At 38.9% G+C, this 21,908-nt stretch overlaps 1 protein-coding gene across 1 annotated transcript; it reads left to right on the forward strand.

Moving 5' to 3' along the window:
* Positions 1–644: 644 nt before the first annotated feature.
* LOC121733750 (protein ovarian tumor locus-like) lies at positions 645–16,715 on the forward strand. The gene is made up of 13 exons (XM_042124099.1): positions 645–920; positions 998–1,095; positions 2,287–2,441; positions 6,452–6,910; positions 7,315–7,596; positions 7,690–7,826; positions 8,536–8,655; positions 9,418–9,505; positions 9,686–9,853; positions 10,205–10,341; positions 10,930–11,036; positions 11,258–11,356; positions 15,444–16,715. The coding sequence occupies exons 1-13, from the start codon at positions 693–695 to the stop codon at positions 15,676–15,678; spliced, it is 2,313 nt and encodes a 770-aa protein (XP_041980033.1). The 5' UTR covers positions 645–692; the 3' UTR covers positions 15,679–16,715.
* Positions 16,716–21,908: the final 5,193 nt, after the last annotated feature.

A 21,908-nucleotide genomic window follows, 5' to 3' on the forward strand; every position in this document is an offset into this window, starting at 1 on the left:
AATGAAAAATTAACTATACTTCATTTCTAAAAAAGACGGCACTGGCGGCAAGTGCGCGAGAGAGCTGAATGTGAACACTCACTCGCGCTCGCGCTGCCCGTCCTTTGACTTTCGCCCGAAAAACCGACACTCGAGGGAGCGCCGGGCAATGGCAGCGGCATGAGCAGTGGCAGCGCGAATCGCCTATTTACACACTCACGCTGCCCACTTCCCTCCCCACTTCCCTGTCCAACAGGGCTGAGTGTAAATGTCGTATAATAAAATTTGGTGTGGCAACACTGCTGGCAAGTCTGTGGAGTGCCGAGTGTGGTGTTTTGATGCAAATTTTCTTCCCGCCGGTTCATGTCGGTTGTTTTTGGCACGTGCAAATTTGTTTTCAAATATCTTTATCATCGTAAAATTCTGTAAAATATAATTGTTTTCTATCAGAACTAATGTTTGCAGCTTAAGAAAGTTTATCTGGTGAGTTTAGATAGTAGATTTAACTAAATAGTGATCTGTGTGCACGTGTTTTCAGTTGTTTACGCTGAAAGGCGATAATACATAGCTATAGATTTATCATGCAAAAGCTACGATATGGTTTTATGTGAATAATGTATTATATAAACAAAAAAAATGTGTTTGAAATGTGTTGTGCATTCTTTTTGTTTAACTACAGATTGTTAGCGGGTCGGTACTCGGCGGTCGGCACTATGTCGTCTCCGCTTAGATACCGTATGCCTTGGAAAATACAAAAGAAATCGTCTGAGCCCGATCGCTGGCTCGACGAGATGGGTTTCTTTCGTAAGCACATAGCAAGAGATGCGAGTTGTCTGTTCAGGGCCGTATCAGAAAATGTATACAGCTCTCAGCGCTATTTTCACAAAGTTCGCATGAATACTATTAATTTTATGACATCGAAACGGCATCTCTTCGAAGGGGTAGGATGTTTGTTACTGTTTTTTCTAACTTTTTATTTTTCGGGGCTCATAATTTCAATTTATTTTTTGTTTTGTAGTCATTGATTTGTCCATTTGAGAATTACATAAAGGAGATGTCAAACCCGACCGAATGGGGCGGGCTCCTTGAGGTAACAGCTATGAGCCACTTGTTTAGGTAAGAATTTAAACAGTAAAATATGTAGCATAATATTATAGGTAGGTACTTATTTATATTTATAAACATTATTTCTTTGAATATCACTGTTCATTTAAACTGTCATTATAATATTATGTACATGATCATCATATATGTTATTGATATGTGTTTAAATATTTTTATTAATTTTATTTTATGATAATTATAATCCTGTTGACTAACTAAAAACTAAAACTCTTTTCAAAAGTCACTCTCTACAATGTACATAATATTTGCATAATTCATGTAAATCCCAGGGTGGTCTATTTTTAGATGTGCCACACTTTATTGTACTAATTGCAAATGGGGCTGGGCAACTAGGGTAGGTCACAAGTAATCCATACTAATTATCAATGTGAAAGTGTGTCTGTCTGTTAGCTTTAAATATTTAGCTGGCTTGTCTTAATGTTAATGAGGTATGTAGATATTTGTGTCCCTAGAACAGATAGTAGTTAGAGATAGTTTTTTTTAGGATAAATTCATAATTTCTCCATAATAAAATAAAATTTTGATGCATTTGAATTGCATCACAGCCAACATCTAGTACTAAACAGTTATTTTGTGTTATAACTTTTTCAGCTTTTAACATAATATGTTCTAATAGGAATCAATAAAACGTCATATTGAGTTTGCTACTTGACGGTTTTACTGCATAAAACTTTATTACTTTTTATCCAGTTACTAAAATTCATTATAGTTTTTGATTAGTAATTTTGTTTTCCAAACATTAAGACATAAGTTATAATATCTCTGTGATTATTGCACTAATTCTATTACTATGTATATAATTATTAAAAACAGTATTACATCTATCATTTATGTCTGCAATTCATTATTCAACTATGAATAATAAAAACTAGGGAAGAGTAACTGTGTCAAAAATTTGTTCCGCGAGTCTACAAAATGAGACCGAAATACATTCATACTAGTCTATGCATGTATTCGGTACACAATTTTGTGTATATAATATTGAAGTGACAATTATTTTCAATGGCTTTCTTTCGTCAATTTGAGTGTTAGTGTTTTGTATCTATTGTCATATTTTAGTGTGCGAAAAGGAACTTCAAAATGGTTGAAGTATGGGAGTTACGTTTCCTTAGTTTTAATTATTAGTAGTTATTAAACATTTGAATTGTTAAAAACTTTATAAGATTATTGGTAATGTTACAGACGAGATTTTATAATATTTGAAGCTACTAAGGGTTCACAAACCAAAATGTGCAATGGCTACGGAAGTGTGATATACCTATTCTATACTCCTGAAAATAAACACTTTGATGCCGTATATACTAAAGATCATATTGATAATTCTGCCTACTGTCAATGTAAGTTATTCTTAAATACATAATATTATTTCTTACCATATAAACATTATTCTTATGAGCTAGCAATTGTTCTCAGTATCAGTGGTTGTAAGGTGATGACTGATGATGCAAAACTTGTTTTATTACTGGGTCTTAAGAATTTTTCAAAGAAGAAAAAAAATATATGTAACAGATACAAAAAAAAATTTGAACAGTAAATAACTATGTATTCAACGTCTACTCGTAATTGGCTAGCCTGGAACTAAAGTGGTCTATGATACAATATAATTATTTTCTGTAATCAAACGAAACGCGTTTGAAGTCACAATGTGCTTATGAATGTATGTTCTGCTGATGTTAAACATTTATACTGTAGTTAAATATATAACTTAGCTATCCATATGTAATTTTCGTGATAATTAGGATATTAAACGAAAAAAAATAAATTAAAATAAGGAAAGTTGTCTTTTAGACCACTTTAGAACTATGGCAATTTAGAAAACCCCAAATTGCATAAGGGGAAATAACGATTAAAATAAAAAAATTGGTCATATTAATCAAAAAACCTTTATTAATAAAATCGTAGAGGTGAAACTGAAAATGAATCATGCACTTCGTGATGACAGGCAGGATATTGTTAATTATTATCATTCTGCCTGTTATCACGAAGTGCTGGCAAAGCATCTTGTGATTCATTTTCATTTTCACCTCTACGATTTTTATGGGGAAGGTTGAGGTAAAAAGGGTGATGAACCGGTGGTACAAATTTTAACATTTTCTTAATATCCTGCATTTTTTTAAACGACAAGGCACGAATATCACTGTCATTAGTTGGTTCGAAATTCCGCAAAAATACCAAGAACTCTTCTAAGTTTACAGTAGGTTTCTTTAAGTCCACTGATTTATATATTTCAGAATAATCATCATTATAATACATCTCAGATTGATTTTTTACAAACTTAGCTTTCCTCACTCTCGAAATCATAGCACCTTGAGCCACTAAATTCTGATACTCTTTAAACATTGGCTGCAGTTGATCAAATGATACAAATTTTCCCACCATGTTATTAACACCAAACGGATTATGTTTTCTACAGTTTTTTATCAATTCATGCCACTCATTAGGTGTATATACATGGCTTTCTTTTTTTTGAGCCCTACTTATGAATGAGAAATCACCATCATTCGGCAAATATGTGTGGCCCGTAATGAGGTAATGAACACATATTTCGCTAATGTTTGGTAAAGCATTTACCATAAACATCACAAAAAACATAACATTCCAGTTTCGGTTAAATAGATTTAGCCTTGTTGCATGGTCATCAATATGATTCTTTAAGTAAAAATACAAACACGACGTGACTTCTTGAGATCCTCTCGCTCCTGTAGTCTCATACCACAGGTTCATTAAAACTCGTTCTCCATCATGCTGGTAAGCATGTATGCCAAAATTAAGCATGTTAAGCTGCCTCAAATAATATACTTCTCCTGTATTTAAATGAGGAAGTGGAAGAGTCCTTTCTAGGTCGAAAGTAATCAACACTTCTGCACTCTGAGGTGAAAGACTGGCTTGCTTATGCATATTTAAAATCTCTCTTGCTTTTCTGGCCAGATTTGTATGTGTATCCAATTCTTGTCTGATTTGCAAACACTTTTCAATATCTTTCTCTGCAACTAATTTAACTTGGAATTCATCCCATGTCTTACATGTATCTTTCTTGGGTATATAAAAGTGTAAGTTGAATTCTGTCCTGAACACCTTTTCATACAAGGATTTTTTCAATATTTCCTTACCTTATGCTTGGCATTTCTCTACAAACAATTTGTACATTTTACTTATGTTCAAATTTGGCGCTAAATATTCCCGATCAGACGATCTCTCTCTAATGGCTTGTGTATTTAGGGAAAGATTGTATGTGCTCTCTTATCCATCCCAGTTTCTCCTCATTCACTTTATTTTCTGGTATTTTACGTCCTCTCTGATCTTTAGCTGGAATATTTGTGATAGATGATGTTTGCTTTACTTGCAAAGCATAATCTATACGATGATTACTGATTTGCAGAACACTTAAAAATAATTTTTTACACACATGTAAGTTGTTGAGGGTAAACTGGCGAGTGTGTTGCTTGCGGCTTGGTGACCGATTTGTCGATCTTTTTCGAGGTCGTTTTGGAGCTGAGATGGTTACTGCACTACACAACCAAACAGTTTGACTATCCCAAGTGCCTAAATTATAGAATGCATCATGGATTTCTTTTTGAGTGGATGAGGGTACCTTTTCACTGCACTTCAGTCGACATGTACATTCTACAGCTGCAAATACCTTGGCTGGAACAGTATTACCTCTCGTATTTACATATTCCTTCCCTTACATTTTTCCCCAAGTGTGCTCATGTCTCTGCCTCTTACGCCCTCTTGATTGATTTGACACAGTAGCTGGACTACTCTCAGTGCTATCTCCCAGGTTTTGCATATTATCAGATTGTATTAAGCTGTTATGTATTGCAGTCACAGTCTCTAAAAATAACAATAAAATTATCCAAAATTGTCTTAAATAAAACTAACAAAAAGTCTTTATGGTCCATATACATACCTTCATTTTCACTTGAATTACTATCGGGAACACTAGGCACATACAAATCGCCATCGCTAGTAGAGCTAAAATCAGATTCAGAGTCGCTCGCAACGTAATATCGCAATGTGGCATCTCTTAGTGTAGAAATAATTCTACGTCGTCCATCCAAAGTAGACGGTTCATCTGGTGAATTTTCTCCACAATTTGAAGCCATTGTAGCTGTGTGTAACTATTTTAATTATTTACCACGAACAACGGGACGAATCAGAATCACAAAAATCGGTTAACTGACGGTATTTCAAAAATATTTACTTACGTCACAGTAACATTACTGACCGCGCGACAGTGACATGAACAAGTGTTACCAGATTATAAAAACTAAATTAATTGACATGTAGTAATATTCTCTAACGCAATGAGTTTCTAAAATACTAGAGTAGCAATGTCTTATACGTGGGAGAGCCATGCTTAGGCACGAATGGGCCGGCTCGACCGGAGAAATACCACGTTCTCACAGAAAACCGGCGTGAAACAGCGCTTGCGCTGTGTTTCGCCGAGTGAGTGAGTTTACCGGAGGCCCAATCCCCTATCCCTTCCCTACCCTCCCCTATTCTCTTCCCTTCCCATCCCTACCCTCCCCCCCTATTTCCTATTACCCTATTTCCTCTTAAAAGATCGGTAACGCACCTGCAGCTCGCCTGATGCTGCGAGTGTCCATGGGCGACGGAAGTTGCTTTCCATCAGGAGAAATGCGTAACCACTTTTTTGTTCAAAAGACAATGTCAAGTCATATATTCGTTATGTCATTATGTATGTGAGATATGCCTGCAGGCATCTTCGAAGTGGCAACGCGTTGCTACCGTAAACTTCCAATCTAGTTACGTTAGTAACATAGAATATCATTGCTCTAACGTTATTAGTATACCTATTGACGTTTTCGTTTATTTTAATCTCTTATTTAGGTTTTTAATGTAAATTATTCTTAAACACCACTTTAGAATTTACAAACTTATAAGAACAAAGTGGTCTATGTTACATAATGGTAGTTAGACCACTTTAGAAATTAATATTAAAAAAAAATCAATCAATTCTAAACTGGTATTTTAATGATAACCTAACTTTGGTGACGAATGGACACATAGACCACTTTTGCTGGGAATGATTTATTGTTTTTAAGTTCAAAAATGCTCTTAGATGGATTTAGCCTAAAATGTTACATAGACCACGTTAGTTCCAGGCTAGCCAATTGTAGATCTAGAATAATTAATACTCTGCTTAAATATTTTAATATTGTTAGTGTATCTTTCTTTAAATTATGAAAATTTTACGTTTATTATTAATAAGATATTTTTGCTTTATTTAATGCAGCTTTGAAAGATTTTGGCCATTTAGGTAAGATGTTTGTTTTTCTTTGAATATTTAATTGTGCTTTTTTTATCCCCATATGTTTTTTAGCTCTGGTATATAAAATACTCTATGATGGTGTGTACCAAATGAAAGACTTGCCATATGCGATTGACAAAATGCTCCACGACAAAGCCGCTAACAACAGCCTAGAGTTCTTCATGAGTGACGAACTCGAGAGACGTAAGAAACAGAAAGATAGGGCCAAAATATTTATCGAAGCCCCATCCGACAATAGAGATAAGAATAATAATACTCTAGCATTAAAATGTAAGCATTATACTGAAGATATAGAGAAGGATAGCCTCTTGAAAGAGTCCCTGAGTATATTTGTGTTAAACCGCAGCTTGATACAGCTAGAAAATGTGTGCGTTCAGTGTTTGAACATAAATAGCGCTAAAGATTTGCTAGACAACGGTATAACGCCGTTCCCTTACAAAGTAGCCAAAGCCCTAGATCCCGATATATACCGTAACATTGAATTTGATGTCTGGAGCGAAATGAGAAGAGGTACACCCTTTACTAAATAAAATTACCAATACAACGACAAAATCAATAGAGGATAGAGTTATAGTGCTTAATTAATGTACAGACCAAAGTAATTTATATGTATACATATTGTGCGCTTTTATAATTCTGGGACCTATTACGCACCGCGGACGTTTTGTGCGGTTCAGAATTCCCTATGTTATCGTTTTACCGCGGACGTCCACGATATTACCGCCACGTCCAAAATTATAAAAGCGCACATATTTAGAATGCTTTATAAGTTTATATTATGTTACAACCTTTAAGTATTATGTCCTCGTGGAAAACCTCGTATCTATTTTATACAGCTAAAAAAATGTTATTCTTAAGCTTAGATTCATTTAGTAGAACTATGATGTATTGTGACTTGCAAGCTATGTTTGCAGAGTTACGTTACGGCGCGCGGTATTCCGACGGTAGTACTCTTCAAGTTGGTGTGAAATGTCTGTGCAAGCTCACCCCCGATCAGCCGGTGGCCTACCGCTGCCACATCCAGGAGATGCTCCCCGAACGAGGACCGTGCCTGGTCTTCATCGAGGAGCTGGGAGAGAAGAAGACGGTTCTGTACGAGCAGCTCCAACCTCTGCCCGTGGAAGAGATAAAACCCTGGGCACCACCGTACCGCTACTCCCAAGCCAAATTCTTGAGCCAAATGCTGCCGCAGCTAGGTGGGATTTGAAGATTTTTATACTTTCTTTTTTCATTATAATGTTTGATACAACATAAAGACATGCTTATATGATCGCTTTGTTTTGTGCTAGGTAATTTAGCACGGAAACAAAACTCGAAAGTGCGAAAGGCAAAGATTGAGGAACAGGACAAGAAAAAACTGGATTGGAAGGAAGAAAAATCAGAGTTGTATCCTCACTACGACCTAGTGAACTTTGAGACGATGCCTGTTAGTTTATAAACAGTTTTTATGTCTTTAAAGGATTGTAGGGTAGTTGTAGAAAAAATTGTGCTACACGTAGTTTTGAAGGGATTTTATTTTCATTCCTGTCCTTAGTTGTAGCTAGTAATAGTTAGATTTGTAAGCTATGTGTTACATACAACCCAGTCAAAATATTATCATTTATCAATTATCATACATAATGTGAATTTTTCGAAAGGGGCGAGGGGTGTCATATATCAGGGGAGTTAGAAAATATTTTGTCTGGGGTGTAACATTCTAGAAATCATAAGTTAAAATTACTAAATATTATTTATATAAAACCATATCGTCATTTGTATATTGTTGTAGTTAGCAAAATAGTAGTTGTAGACTTTTATGTATATTACTAGTTTACTGTAGCAAAACAGTTATTGTCAAACAAACATATTTTTTTCCTAGCGAGGAAGAAACTAGAATTTTCTTTAGCACATTAAAATGCTCTCGAGTATGACAATGATTGTGTTATTAACTATCGTCCATTCATCTCATCAATCATACAATGAAACAAATCATCAATTCATCTATTGTTTTTTTTATTTATTTAGATGATTGATAATCATCTAAATAAATAAAAAAAACAATAGTCCAAAACGCCGAGACAGAGCATTTCATGACACACTGAACATTTTTTGTGCCTTATCTCAGTATTTTGACTAAAACTCCTGTTCATTCGCAGGTTGACGTGAAAGCCCTGCCCCTGATGGTGGACTGCCGGCCCGCGGGCGCTCCGCCCCACGACATCGCACCGGCGCCGCCCCCGCCCAACGGCGCGCCCCCGGAGAACCATCACGCTCAGGTATGCCACGTGAATATGGTGAAAAATAGATAATAGTTTCATATGTATTAATAAATATATAATTCCTCAAGTAGCTAAGGCTTCTTACAGACGAACAACACTTGTCGACGGCACGCGTCGACGGCAGTCGCTGACTTCTGAGGGGTTAGTGCGAGTTTTATTCGATCATACGCATCGAGCACGTAAACGCGAATTTATATGGGATCAAAGCAGCGCTATCTACTGGCTAACGTGGATACTGCTTTGATCCCATATAAATTCGCGTTTACGCGCTCGATGCGTATGATCGAATAAAACTCGCACTAACCCCTCTGTTTCATTGATTTTTTTTTACACTTGTCGGCGGCATGCGTTGACGGCACGCGTCGACAAATACCGTTCGTCTATAAGAAGCCTTAGACAGCCGTCTTAGCTATTTGACAAGCTCTGTGGCTCAGTGGTTAGCGCTTGGTGCTCACAAGTTCACTGGTTGACACAAGTGCAACAAGCCTTTCAGGTATTTAGCACTCGATCAGACTTGTCATAAATTTTAGACACATTATCACCTATCCATTTACTCAGCTAGCGAGCCTGCTGTACTTATATTCTCATTCGATACGAAAGATCGGTTAAAACTAATTATCAAGACATAGCAGGAGTATTATTAGGCCACATTATTTCTGACGCCCTTATGTACGAACTCATAGGACGCTGCCGCCATGGCCTATACTGCCTATACATAAATCTAGGGCTGCATCAAAATACGATATTTTTGTGTTTCAGCCCGGAGCGAGCGGTGACATGGGTGGTCACGTGGTGCAGAACACCGGCAGAGCGACCACGCCCGCCGCGCCTCCCCCCGCGTATGCCCGTAAGTGTATCAAAGTCAGATTTTTTTATACATTGTTTTATTGTTAACGTGACGATTATTACTGTTAGGGCCCTATCAATTTGCCACGGGCCCTGGATGTTATAGTTCGCCACTGACAGGAACCTGACCTATAATTGTAAGCGGAATGTAAGAGTTGTAAGAAACTGTCTGTAATTCCAGCCGCCGGCGTACCGAACTGCGCGTACACGTGCGGCAAGTCGGTGGTGTGGTGCGCGCCCGCTCGGCCGCCCTACGCGCCGCCGTACGCGCCGCCGCCGCCGCCGCCCGCCGTCAATGCGCACGCGCAGCGCTCCGTGCACCCGCACGCGGCCGACCTGCCCATGAACGGTCAGTTATATAACGCCTCTCGGACTGGTTTCGGTGACGGTCACCAGTAACATATAAGTAATGCAAGTTGAAACCAGGCCGGCCGTCTCAGTTAATTATATGGCCCACATGCCTTCTATAACATTTTCGGTGACAGTTGCTGGTTATATTAAAACCAGACCATTTACGCAATGCTTTAAAACTCTCCTCCTTTACTCTCTGCTCAGTTGGACGGATGATTAACGCGACTGGCGAAAGATTAGGCATAGGACAGTTTTTTACATGACTGTCCAAGGAATGGAACATTTTTTGTCAGACAAATGGAAAAAAATCGCCTTTTAAGATTCTCATTTATATACCACTGTAATATAGATCTGGCGACGCTGCGTTACTTCTACAACGTGGGCGTGGAGTGTGTGTGGGCGACGTACGGCCCCCCGCCTCCTGCGCCGCCCCCCGTCCCGCACGTGCCGCCCGCGCCCTACAATAACGCCGTACAACTTGCTCATGTGAGTTAAATATATCTAATATATTATATATAAAATTCTCGTATCACAGTGTTAGTGCATGAACTCCTACAAAACGGCTCAACCGATTTTAATGAAATTTTGTATGTACCATTGAGGAAATTGATTCTTAGCCAGTCAAACTGGTTGGATCATGTCATCAATGTTAGCTGTGATCGGTCGGATGGGTTTGACTTAAAGCAACCAATTACTTACTAGGTCCGCCATCTGCCTAGGAATCAACTTCTCTGATAGTGTCTCTCTTTGATAATGTGCTAAGATTGTATGTTTATAGGAATGTGATGATACCGAAATCATACAAAGGTGTCGTGATAATCATCATGCGAGTGCCACTAGATCTTGCCCTTTTATGATATTGTCGGTACTCACCAGTTTTATAATGGCTTTAAGATGTTGAATGTAACATAAGGCTGTGTAAATGTAAGGCGCTGCTATTCCTTTGCTTCGTTTTTTCTTGTCAACTGTAGAATTAAAAGTGTATCTATAGTCACTAAACACTTGATTCTAGTATAAAAATAAATAAAGTCTTCCATAACGTTCTTGGTGCTAACTGCCTATTGTATTTATCAGGACATGCAGCAGATGTCGCTATCTGGGTCAGGACACGAGCACAAGCACAAGCCGGACACCAAGCCGCCGCCGCCCAAGACCGCGCAACGCCCGCTGCTCGGACCTAGGTAAAGTAGCCGCCCGTTTAGTTGCCCACATCGGGAAAACGATTTATATTATTCATCCGCCCAAACCATGATTTGGACTATAGACTGTCAATCATGCACGCATATTTTCAAAACGATCAAATCTTCTATATGACCACGACAACAATACAAGATCGAAGGCCCGCGTGCGATGGTGAATCAAGGTTGGTAACAGTTAATTTGATGTGATGTCTTAATTCCAGGTTCAAACGTAATAACCAGGATGGTAATCAAAATAACAACCATAACAACCACAACAAGGGACACAACAACGCACAAAACAACAAGGGTCCGAATAACCGGTAAGCTAAAACCCACATTCTTGTTACTAATTAAAAAAATCAAATTGTGTATACAGTCCCTATCTAATAATTATGTTAACACGCAGAAATAAATACATATACAGAAAATTTGGGCATATTAGTAAAATTTTCTGTTATTATCTTGTAAAAATTTACAACAATATTTATCATCATATCATATCAGCCTATAGTCGTCCACTGCTGGACATAGGCCTCTCTCAATGAACGCCAAGATGACCGATCTCCTGCTACTCGCATCCAACATGGGCCTGCAACTAAGCGGAGATCGTCGTCCCACCTAGTTGGAGGTCGACCTACACCCCGATTTCCCAGCCTTGGTCTCCATTCCAGAGTAAGTTTACTCCAGCGATCGTCTGTTCTTCGAGCTACGTGACCAGCCCAGTTCCACTTCAGCGTACTGATTCTCTGCACTATGTCGGTGACTTTAGTTCTTTGACGAATTGTTTCATTTCGAAGCTTATCCGCCAAAGAAACTCCGAGCATAGCGCGTTCCATAGCACGCTGAGCGACGGAAAACTTACGAGCTAGCCCTGCTGTAAAAGGCCAGGTTTCCGCCCCGTAGGTCATAACGGGAAGCACGCATTGATCGAAGACTTTCGTCTTCAAGCTCTGCGGAATATGCGACGTGAGAATGTGGCTTAGCTTCCTGAATGCTGCCCAACCCAACTGTATCCTCCTATCGGTTTCTCTCTCGAAGTTATGTCTACCTACCTGCAGTATGTGCCCCAAATAGACATATTCCGTTACGACTTCGAGAAAGACACCGTTAACTGCAACCGGTTTCGGGAGAACATGTTCGTTGAACATGACTTTCGTCTTGTCCAAGTTCATCCCGAGACCGATCCGCCGGGAAGATTCATTTAGGTCGTTCAACATTTCCTGCAAGTCCTCCCAACGATTCTGCTAATATGACGATATCGTCAGCGAAACGAAGGTGTGAGAGGTACTTGCCATTAACGTTTATGCCACGTCCTTTCCAGTTTAGGGTCTTGAAGGCGTCCTCTAACGCATTTGTGAACAGTTTCGGGGAAATAATATCCCCCTGTCTCACTCCTCGATGCAAATAGATTGGCCTTGTTGTGGCCCCCTGTACTCGGACGGACATAGACGCGGCATTATATAGACCTTTCAAAACTTCGACGTAACGCCAATCGACTTGACATCGTTGCAGGGCTTCCAGAACAGCCCAGGTCTCAACAGAGTCAAAAGCCTTCTCATAGTCCACAAAGGCAAGGCACAATGGCTGCCTGTACTCATGTGACTTTTGTACAACTTGCCTTAAGGTGTGAATATGGTCTATGGTGCTAAAGCCTCTGCGAAACCCAGCCTGCTCCGGTGGCTGGCATTCGTCAAGTTTATTGGATAGGCGATTCGTGATGATCCTAGAAAACAACTTATATATGTGACTCAAAAGCGAGATGGGTCTATAATTTTTAAGAAGGGTGTTATCGCCCTTCTTAAAAAAGAGAACCACCTCGCTTTTAAGCCACTCTTCGGGGGAAACTCCCCGTTGAAGGACAAAATTAAAGACTTTACGAAGCTCTCTCAAGATGGGTTCGCCTCCCGCTCTGAGAAGTTCGATCGTAATTCCGTCCCTCCCCGGGGCCTTTCCTCCTTTAAGTTGTTTTAGAGCCAATCCGATTTCGCCTATACTGACGTCAGGAAGCTCGCCAGAAAGATGCCGGGTGAGTTTGGCACGCGGGTCGTCATCACGAGGATCAGGTTGCGAAGCATGTGAAGCATACAAGCGGCTATAGAAATCCTCGATCTCGGACAGAACCCCCCCCTCGTGAGGAAACGATTTGGCCACAGCTATTCTTCACCTTCGTCAGATGACTCCTCCCGAGGCGCCTTACGATAACTTTAGACCCTCTATTCCGCTCAATCGCTTCCGTGATTTCCAGCGTATTCGAGCGGCGAAGATCTCTACGTATAAGTTTCCGTATTCGCCTCGAGAGAAGTTTTACATCTGTCGAACCCGAGTCCGTGTTTTCCCTCCGTTCCCTCATAAGTTTGAGTGTCTCATCCGAAAGTTTGGATTTCCTGCCCGCATGCTTGGGCCTGCAAAACCTTTCACCTCCGACCCGTATGCTCTCCACAATTGCATTTAAAGCCTCGTCAACTTCCATTGTAGTTTCCGAGATGTTAAGAGCGTCGAACCTATTTCTCAGTTGTAACTGAAATTTCTGGGTGTCAGCGACGGATTGTTGGGAGTTGGGTCGGAGAGTAGACCTCAGCATATGGGCTCTTTCGAGTTTGAAGCATACACTCAAGGATCCTCGCAGTAGTCGGTGATCGCTACCGGTATTGAACATATTGATCACAGAGACATCCCTAAATATATACTTCCGATCCGTAATGATGAAATCTATCTCGTTCCTTACCACAGAGTCAGGGCTTCGCCATGTCCACTTTCTTTGGGGCTTCTTTTTGAAGAAGGAATTCATCAAGAAGAGCCCCTCTTTTTCGAGAAAGTTGACCAGCATTTGCCCCCTGCGGTTTAGAATCCCAACACCGTGCTGTTCCAAGCAAGATTCGCCGCTAGCTCGTACTCCTACTTTGGAGTTAAAATCTCCCATGACAACATTGAAGTGGGTCTTAGGGGTGGTATTTAAGACCTTGGGGATGTCTTCGTACATGGTCTCCACTTCGTCATCGGAATGTGTCGAGGTTGGTGCGTACACTTGTACTATCTTGAGAGAATACCTATCGGTGAGTCTCAAAACAAGGTACGCTACCCTCTCCGACACACTCGAGATCTCGACAACGTTGTCAACGAGAGATTTGTTGACGAGGAATCCCACGCCGCCCCGGGATGTATGATCTCCCTCTCGGAAGTAGAAAAGGTGACCCGATGGCAGAGTCATGGTGTCTTCCCCTTGTCTTCGGACCTCGCACAACCCTAATACGTGCCAACGGATTTTTTCCAATTCTACCTCCAGTTCGACTAGGTGGTCTTCGAGTCTAAGCGTTCGTCCGTTGTACGTCGCCAGGTCCAGTTGGTGGTAACGATCCGTAGCCCGGAGATTCTTAGCACCCCTGGCAGTGCCGTTACCATGGCCGCTACCGTGGCCAGGAATAGTACCGCTACCGGGAACTAGGGGCCATCTTTTTCTGGTGCGTTTCATAAGAGGCATTTGCTCATAATTGCCACGCGGAGCACGCGGATTGGCAATCTGACAGGGTGCCAATGAATCAAACCATCAATGCTGCAGCCCATTGATGACCATGGATTTCTTCACTGACCCTATCGTTGATGGTTTTACCGCCATCCTTCGGTTGACTAACTGCGCTTGATGTTAGATCTATCCCACACTAATTATTGTGAGACAGAACTACCATCAGGCGGGCGGTGGGGTCGTCACATCCCTACGCCTATTTATCAATGCAATCAAATCTTTCTTATTCTCATATAATTTTGTTTTATTTAGTCAAAATACTTACTTTTACTTTACTCTTTAGCCTTAAGTATATCAACAGCAACCGCCTCCGTGGTCCAGTGGTGGTGGATCGCGGCTTTTGACTTGGAGGTCGTGGGTTCGATTCCCGCGTTGGAAACATGTTATTTTCAAGTTTGAGTAGGACAATGCAGGCTGATCACCTGATTGTCTGAAAAGTAAGACGATCCATGCGTCGAATGGGCATGTAAAAAGTCTGTCCTGCGCCAGTCGTGTCGGTCTCCCGTCCCACTGGGTTATTAGAGTAAAAGGAATAGAGAGTGCTCTTGTGTACTGCGCACACACTTGGACACTCTAAAATGACTCCTGCGTAACTGGCCTGGTTTCAATGAAACCGGCCACCGTCACCGAAACCGATGTCTATGCCGGTGTGGAAGTTATTATTATCAACACTAGATGACGCCCGGAACTCCTTTGCGTAAAATTCGTTTATCTTGTGTAAACCGTACATTTTTCCAGGATATAAAGAACCCTGTGATCTCCTTTTCCGGGTACGTATCGTAACGTATCTCCCGTACGTTGAGTAGTATGTTTGTATGATTAGTATGGAAGTATGGATGCTGACTGTTGATTAAATATATACTTAATTGAGTAATTTGTGTTTTCAGTTACATTCCGCGCGGACCGGATACCCGTCCGTACGAAGACGTAGTGGTTGAGACGCCGATGATGCCCGTGCCGTACCTGTACCCGCCGCCGCTCTACCCCGTGCCCTACTACCCCGTCGACGACATGATGATGATGCCCTACGTCTACGAGGAGGAGTACACCCCCTACCCGCCCTACCCGCCGCCGCTCATGCCGCCGCCGCAGCTCCACCCCCAACATCATGAGCACAAGTGAACGGGTTGTGTAGACGCGACGAAGTAAAGGCTTCGTTGTGTAGACGCGATGAAGTAAAGGCTTTGTCGTGAAGACGTAACGAAGTCGTTGATTCGCCGTGAAAACGCAATGAAGTCGCTGCCTTGCCGTGTTGACGCGACGAAGTAGTTGCTTCGCCATGTTGACGCGACAAAGTTGTTGCTTCACCGTGTAAATGCGACGAAGTCGTAGCTTCGACGTGTAAATGCGATGAAGTCGTAGCTTCGCCGTGTAGACGCGACGAAGTCGTTGTGTCGCCGTGTAGACGCGACGAAGTCATTGCTTCGCCGTGTAGACGAGACGAAGTCGTTGCTTCGCCGTGTAGACGTGACGAAGACGTAGCTTCGTCGTGTAGATACGACGAAGTCGTAGCTTTGTTTTGTCAAACTATAATCAAAACCTTGAGATAAACAACATTATATTGACACAAAAGTGCCATAAATTCAGTACGTGTCATGGTTTTGACTACAGTACTAAGCAGCTTCGTCGCGCTAGCTATAAACTAACGCGACAGAGCCTCGACAAAATTCGTCAGATTCTAGTTGCCACAAAGTGGCACGGAAACTAAGCCACGCCTACAAAAGCACAAACGCTAAAGAACAGGATCATGGACAATTACATATTATATAGGTACCGTATGTATTGGTGGTCAAGTTGTCCACGTCTTAAGCGACTGGACATTAGTCGAGGCTTTGCTCCACTAGTCGGCGCTTCACTCGCCAAAACCTTGTTCGTAGATCAATATTCTTATAACAATCCCATTCTAGTTTATCATGCGTGTCTAAACAATTACACAATTTTGTGACACCATTTTTAAAACGTGTTTATCTCATAAAAAAGTAAATATAAAAACTACTCAGAATGGACGTAACCAAGATTTTCTAGTCTTAGAGCGAACATCAAATTCAACATAAAATTTTAAACAACCTGCATAGTCTCGACGTACGAATAATATTCTCGAGTTTCGTTAATTAAGGCTGGTATAAATAGTCAGTACTCAAGATGCATCTCGGTCTCAAGACACGATTCAGGCTCTGTGATTGGTTGGCTGTCAAAATTTGGCCCAATCATAGAGCCGAACCGCGTCTTGAGACCGAGATGCATCTTGAGTACCGACTATTTATACCGGCCTTAGGTTCTCAATTGAAATGCACAAGAGGCCTACTTGAGATCTGAAAAAGAAACTAAAACGCGTGATACTGGTTAGCTTCTCGTGCTAACTCAGCTCAAAACATAAGCCCTAGCTTTAAGGGCTTGAATGTTTGTAAAAGTATTGATAGCATTTATTCGTTTTGTGGAAAATTTTGACCTAACATCATAATATTATGTTTATGACTTTTACAAAAAATAATCGGAAGCCATTATACATTTATTGATGATGAAACCGTAAATTAAAAATACTAACACTTATTGAAAAAGGAATTAAGATTTTACAGTAAACTTGAAGTTTGTAGCTCAAAACAATTGAATTAAAATTAAAAATTTGTTAAACATTACTAAGCACAATTCATCAAAGCTAGGTAACTACGCTTTAAAGTGGTACTAGAGAATTTTCGTGGAATAATAATATATGCTCCAACTGGGGTAAACATGGGCGTAGCCAGGATTCTATATAGGTCCTTATCTCCACCCGTCCCTCGCTATGCCTATGGGGGTAAAATATGTAATTCAAAAAATTACAATTTCTCCTTTACATTTGGGTAACAATATTGAATCGAAATACTCAGTTTTGAGTAATTTTATTATTACTTTTATACGTAATAATATTGAACAATGATATTTCTTAAATTTTATGATTCTTATGAATCTCAATGACTTTTGAACCTTAGCTTTACAAATGTGACTTAGCTTACATTTACAAAATTTAATGTTTTATTATGTATGACTAGCTGTTGCCCGCGACTTCGTTCGCGTTACCATAGTAGTTCACATCCAAAGTATTATTTATTGTACAAAAATATTCAATATACACAATTGACTTTCCTACGATTTTAATATATATAGATGTTCCGCGCGGCTTCGCTTGCGTAATTTAGGAATTTCACGCAACCGTACATTTTGCAGCAAAAAATGGCCTATGTCCCTTCACGTGGTCTATTCTTCATGTTTGCCAAATAACATAAAAATTGCTCCAGTAGTTCATAATATAATAAGCAATTCCATATAATTTCCCCCGTTTTTTTTCACATTTTCATCTATTTCTTCGTTCCTATAAGTCTTAGCGTGATAAAATATAGCCTATAGCCTTCCTCGATAAATGGGCTATCCAACAGTAAAAGAATTTTTCAAATCGGACCAGTAGTTCCTGAGATTAGCGCGTTCAAACAAACAAACAAACAAACTCTTCCCAATTATAATATTAGTATAGATATGGTTAGAAAACTTTCTCAATATATTTCCAAGTATTTTGGGAATTAAAAACTCATCATATCCTAATATAGATGAAACTGGTTGCTCATTTTAAAACTACTTTTCGTCAATTACAAAAATAAAAAACTAGATACAATTTTCTTTGGACCTTTTAAAGTACTGATATTATGATGACAATAAGTTATACATTTAAAACTAAGTTTAATTTTTGAAAATGCAAAAAAGCACTACCCAATCTACACATCGATTATAATATAAATTATAATCCAAGACATAACAGTTTATAAAGTATATATACAAAATGTTGCTCATATAACTTAGTGTTCTGTGTAAACATGTGGTGTACTTAAATAGTTGGTGTATTCGGTGTAAAATCTCTGTAAGTGTACATGTATAGTGTCTAGTGTATGTGTTGGTGAAAAAGAATATTGCTCAACGTTTTTGGACATATTTTATGAATTGAAACTTATTTATCGGGACTTAACGCGACTTATTCTAGCTGTAGTAATGCTACTACATACTGAAAAAGTATGTAGTAGCATTACTACTAGAATGAGTCGCGTTAAGTCCCGATTAATAAGTTTTAGTTAAAAAAAAACATATTTTATGGAGTAAAGACATCGGACGAGTTCAAAAGTTGAGGTTCTTTTTCCAAACTAAATGTGTAGCCGTAAGGTTGTATTATATTAAAGTTGAGACCGCACTAGGCGTAACTACACTGCAGCAAAGCGACGCGACACGTGACGGCCAACAATTATTTCGCATAATGGTCAATGCAAACCGCAATTTGCATGGATTTGACAGATTTGCAAGACCTCTCACGCTCCCGAAATCTGTTAATTCAGTGCAAATTTAGAAATGCATCTAAGAGTCACGTTGCGGTCTGAATTGACCCTAAAGCCGCACGCGGCAGCGCTGATACGCGACACAAAACGTCAGTTCTAACTTCTATGGGATGTAGTCCGCTGCAGCGTAGTGTCGCCTAGTGCGGTCTCGCCTCAAAACAATGTAAGACTTGTAAGTACCCGTTCTTTTACTATCGTACCAAAATTACGTCCCAAGTGTTCATAGGTGCTGAGGAATTGAGGTGACAGGGTGAAATAGGCTAGAGCTTCTAAAGTAACGGTAAACAAACGGACTGAAAAGATACAAGTCAATTTAGAAGAGTTAAAGTTGAAATTTACAGTATTTTTAAGACCTTTTATGCCTAAGGCATTTCAAAATTACTTATCACTTGGAAACTATTTTTTCGGGGCCAGGAAGCTTTAAAGTTGGCAGCCTTTATGTAAAATTAATAATATATATTCCAAACATTAATTTGAAGTTTTCATAACGCTTATATAAAATTAACGCTTATATAAAGTTAATTTTTCCTATAAAGTACTGTTCCATTTATCTTTGTTCTATTCATATTAAAGTATTATCTTCATTATCACATTGAATCTCAGAGAACGAGATCTCAGCTCAACATAGTTTATTTTACATGACCTAAGATGCATTTAAATACTGCCCTTTTAAAGATATAGATACCTTTCGTATTTTTCTATTATATCACAAATACTAATGCAGACAGTATTGATCGAAATTAAAACGAATTTTTTAGACTTACATTATTTTTGTTATATCTTATTGTAGATTAAATTTGGCTACGAAAGTTTTTGGGGGTGTTTTGCTACGTTTAAGTAAGCTGTAATTTAGCTATTTTACGTTTAAGTTATAGTCCTCGCAATAGTTTGTGACGACAACCAACTTCGGTGGAGCGTGCAGCGGCTTATTCATATTTTTGATGACAAATCATCGTTTACAACAATATAGCTTACTTCAAAACACTAAGAAAAAGATAACATTTATCATATTATAAACTTGATAAAGTATAAAAGATGTAAAGAAAAAGATTATTGTAATATATTCTGAGGATATGTTTATAATAATATATCTGCTAATGTATTTTTGCAGCTATTATAAATTTTTGGTGCTTCGTAAGGTATATAGACGATGCCGCTGCACGCTTATCCCTAAGATATACTCTGTATAAAGTTATGTTAAGAGTTTAAGTTACTGATACGTCCCGATGGTTCCTTTGGTATTCCAAATCTCATATTTTTGGAGTGTTTAAAAATATTTGGCTGTGACATAGTAGGTTGGTGAGAGTGACATATAGATTAGGCGAGGGTGGGGACATAATTATGGTGTTATTTTACAAAAAGCATTTGTGTACCCACCCTAAGTAGGGAATAAAATTCCAAGGCTTTATGTAACAGTACTGGTATTTGAAATTTACTGTATTCGTTTTGAATAGTCATGTGACATATTGCACCAGTGTTTTGGAACCATTTATATTTTGGAATGATAATGTAACACTGCTCAATGCTCATACAATATTAGTAACGGCGTACACTGACATTATTTTGTAAGGCTCGAATTATATCCGCCCGCAAGACGGAGCGGTGTAGATTAAAATTAACGAATTGACGTCTTTTTTTGATTTAAAAAAGTGTATTTACTAAGATGATTACATAACATCTAAAACGATCGATATTACTATTATACCAATATCTAAATGTAAATGAACCGTATGCCAGTGAATTTGCCAACAAAATTACAGGAATTATCATTCTAAAACGTGTACATATTGAGTGTTCTGTGTATAGGTATTAAAATATGTTAAAAAAGTAAAAAAAATATGTGTAGTGTCTGTGTTGGATCGGTCCAGTGATACAGTATTCGTTCAAAATAACTAGAGGTTAGTTTTATGTTAGTTGTTAATTAGTTTTACGTAACTTTTTAAGTGTAAAATAGTTTGTTTTACAATGTTATACTACCCTAAACATATCCGGACCAGCGATCTCGGCCTAAGATGTGTGCTGCCACTTATAATAATCGGTGTTGCCAGTATTTTATTCAGAAACGCCTCTTTTTTGGGGTGGAACGACACAGAAGACTATTTTTTGTTATTATTTTTTAAGCTACTATTACAAAGACAATATGATCATTATAAGTGTTAGCATGTCGTCGGTTATCAGTCGATAGTTCGAAATTGGCGGAATGAGACCATTTTAGTTTAGGTTTTTGTATCGATGTTACTTCAGTGTACAATGATTGTTGTGAAGCCGATCCGCCTTTAGAAATGACGTATTTTCCAAATTCCAATATTAAACTTTACTGTATTATATTGCGCGTATTATTTATATCTTTAAGTTATTCCCGTTACTCAGAATAAACAATGTGACCATATTTTTGGCTTAATTCTTATAATAGCAAAACTTTGTTTACAATCTTGTTGAGGTAGCTTAGACTACAGGAGTAGGACACAATTTTCACCAAACATGATCACAGACCACAGTAAAGTATAAAGTTACCTGCAGCTATTTTGATTAAGTACTTTCTTAAATAATTAAAGTCTGATTTTCAGGGTCGTTTTTTACAACTTGGATGTTAATTGTGGATGTCACAGTACCTAGTTAAGCAATGATGACGTGTTACTTTGAGTGAAGACACGAGTGGAAGAAGTGGGTAACTAACATTTTACATAATATGAGCGACTACTTCATTATCTAGCTAATATAACAACTTATCTACTCTTTAGCTTACTATGTTTAGCTATAAGTACATAGAATTCACATTCTTTTTGACTTCAAATCATTTTTCCTATTATTATAATAATATTATTAATAATATTATTTCAATTATCCTTGGTTCGAAAAACAATACAAAGATATCAAAAAAAAGGATATGGGCACAGAGCCCATAGACGGCCCCAAATTAAATAAATAAATTAAAAAAAAACCGGTCCTGAAGGCTCTATTTATGCAAAAAACTACAGTTTTCAAATTGGTAATCAC

This window comes from Aricia agestis, chromosome 14 (assembly GCF_905147365.1).
Source record: "Aricia agestis chromosome 14, ilAriAges1.1, whole genome shotgun sequence".
Lineage (NCBI taxonomy): Eukaryota > Metazoa > Arthropoda > Insecta > Lepidoptera > Lycaenidae > Aricia > Aricia agestis.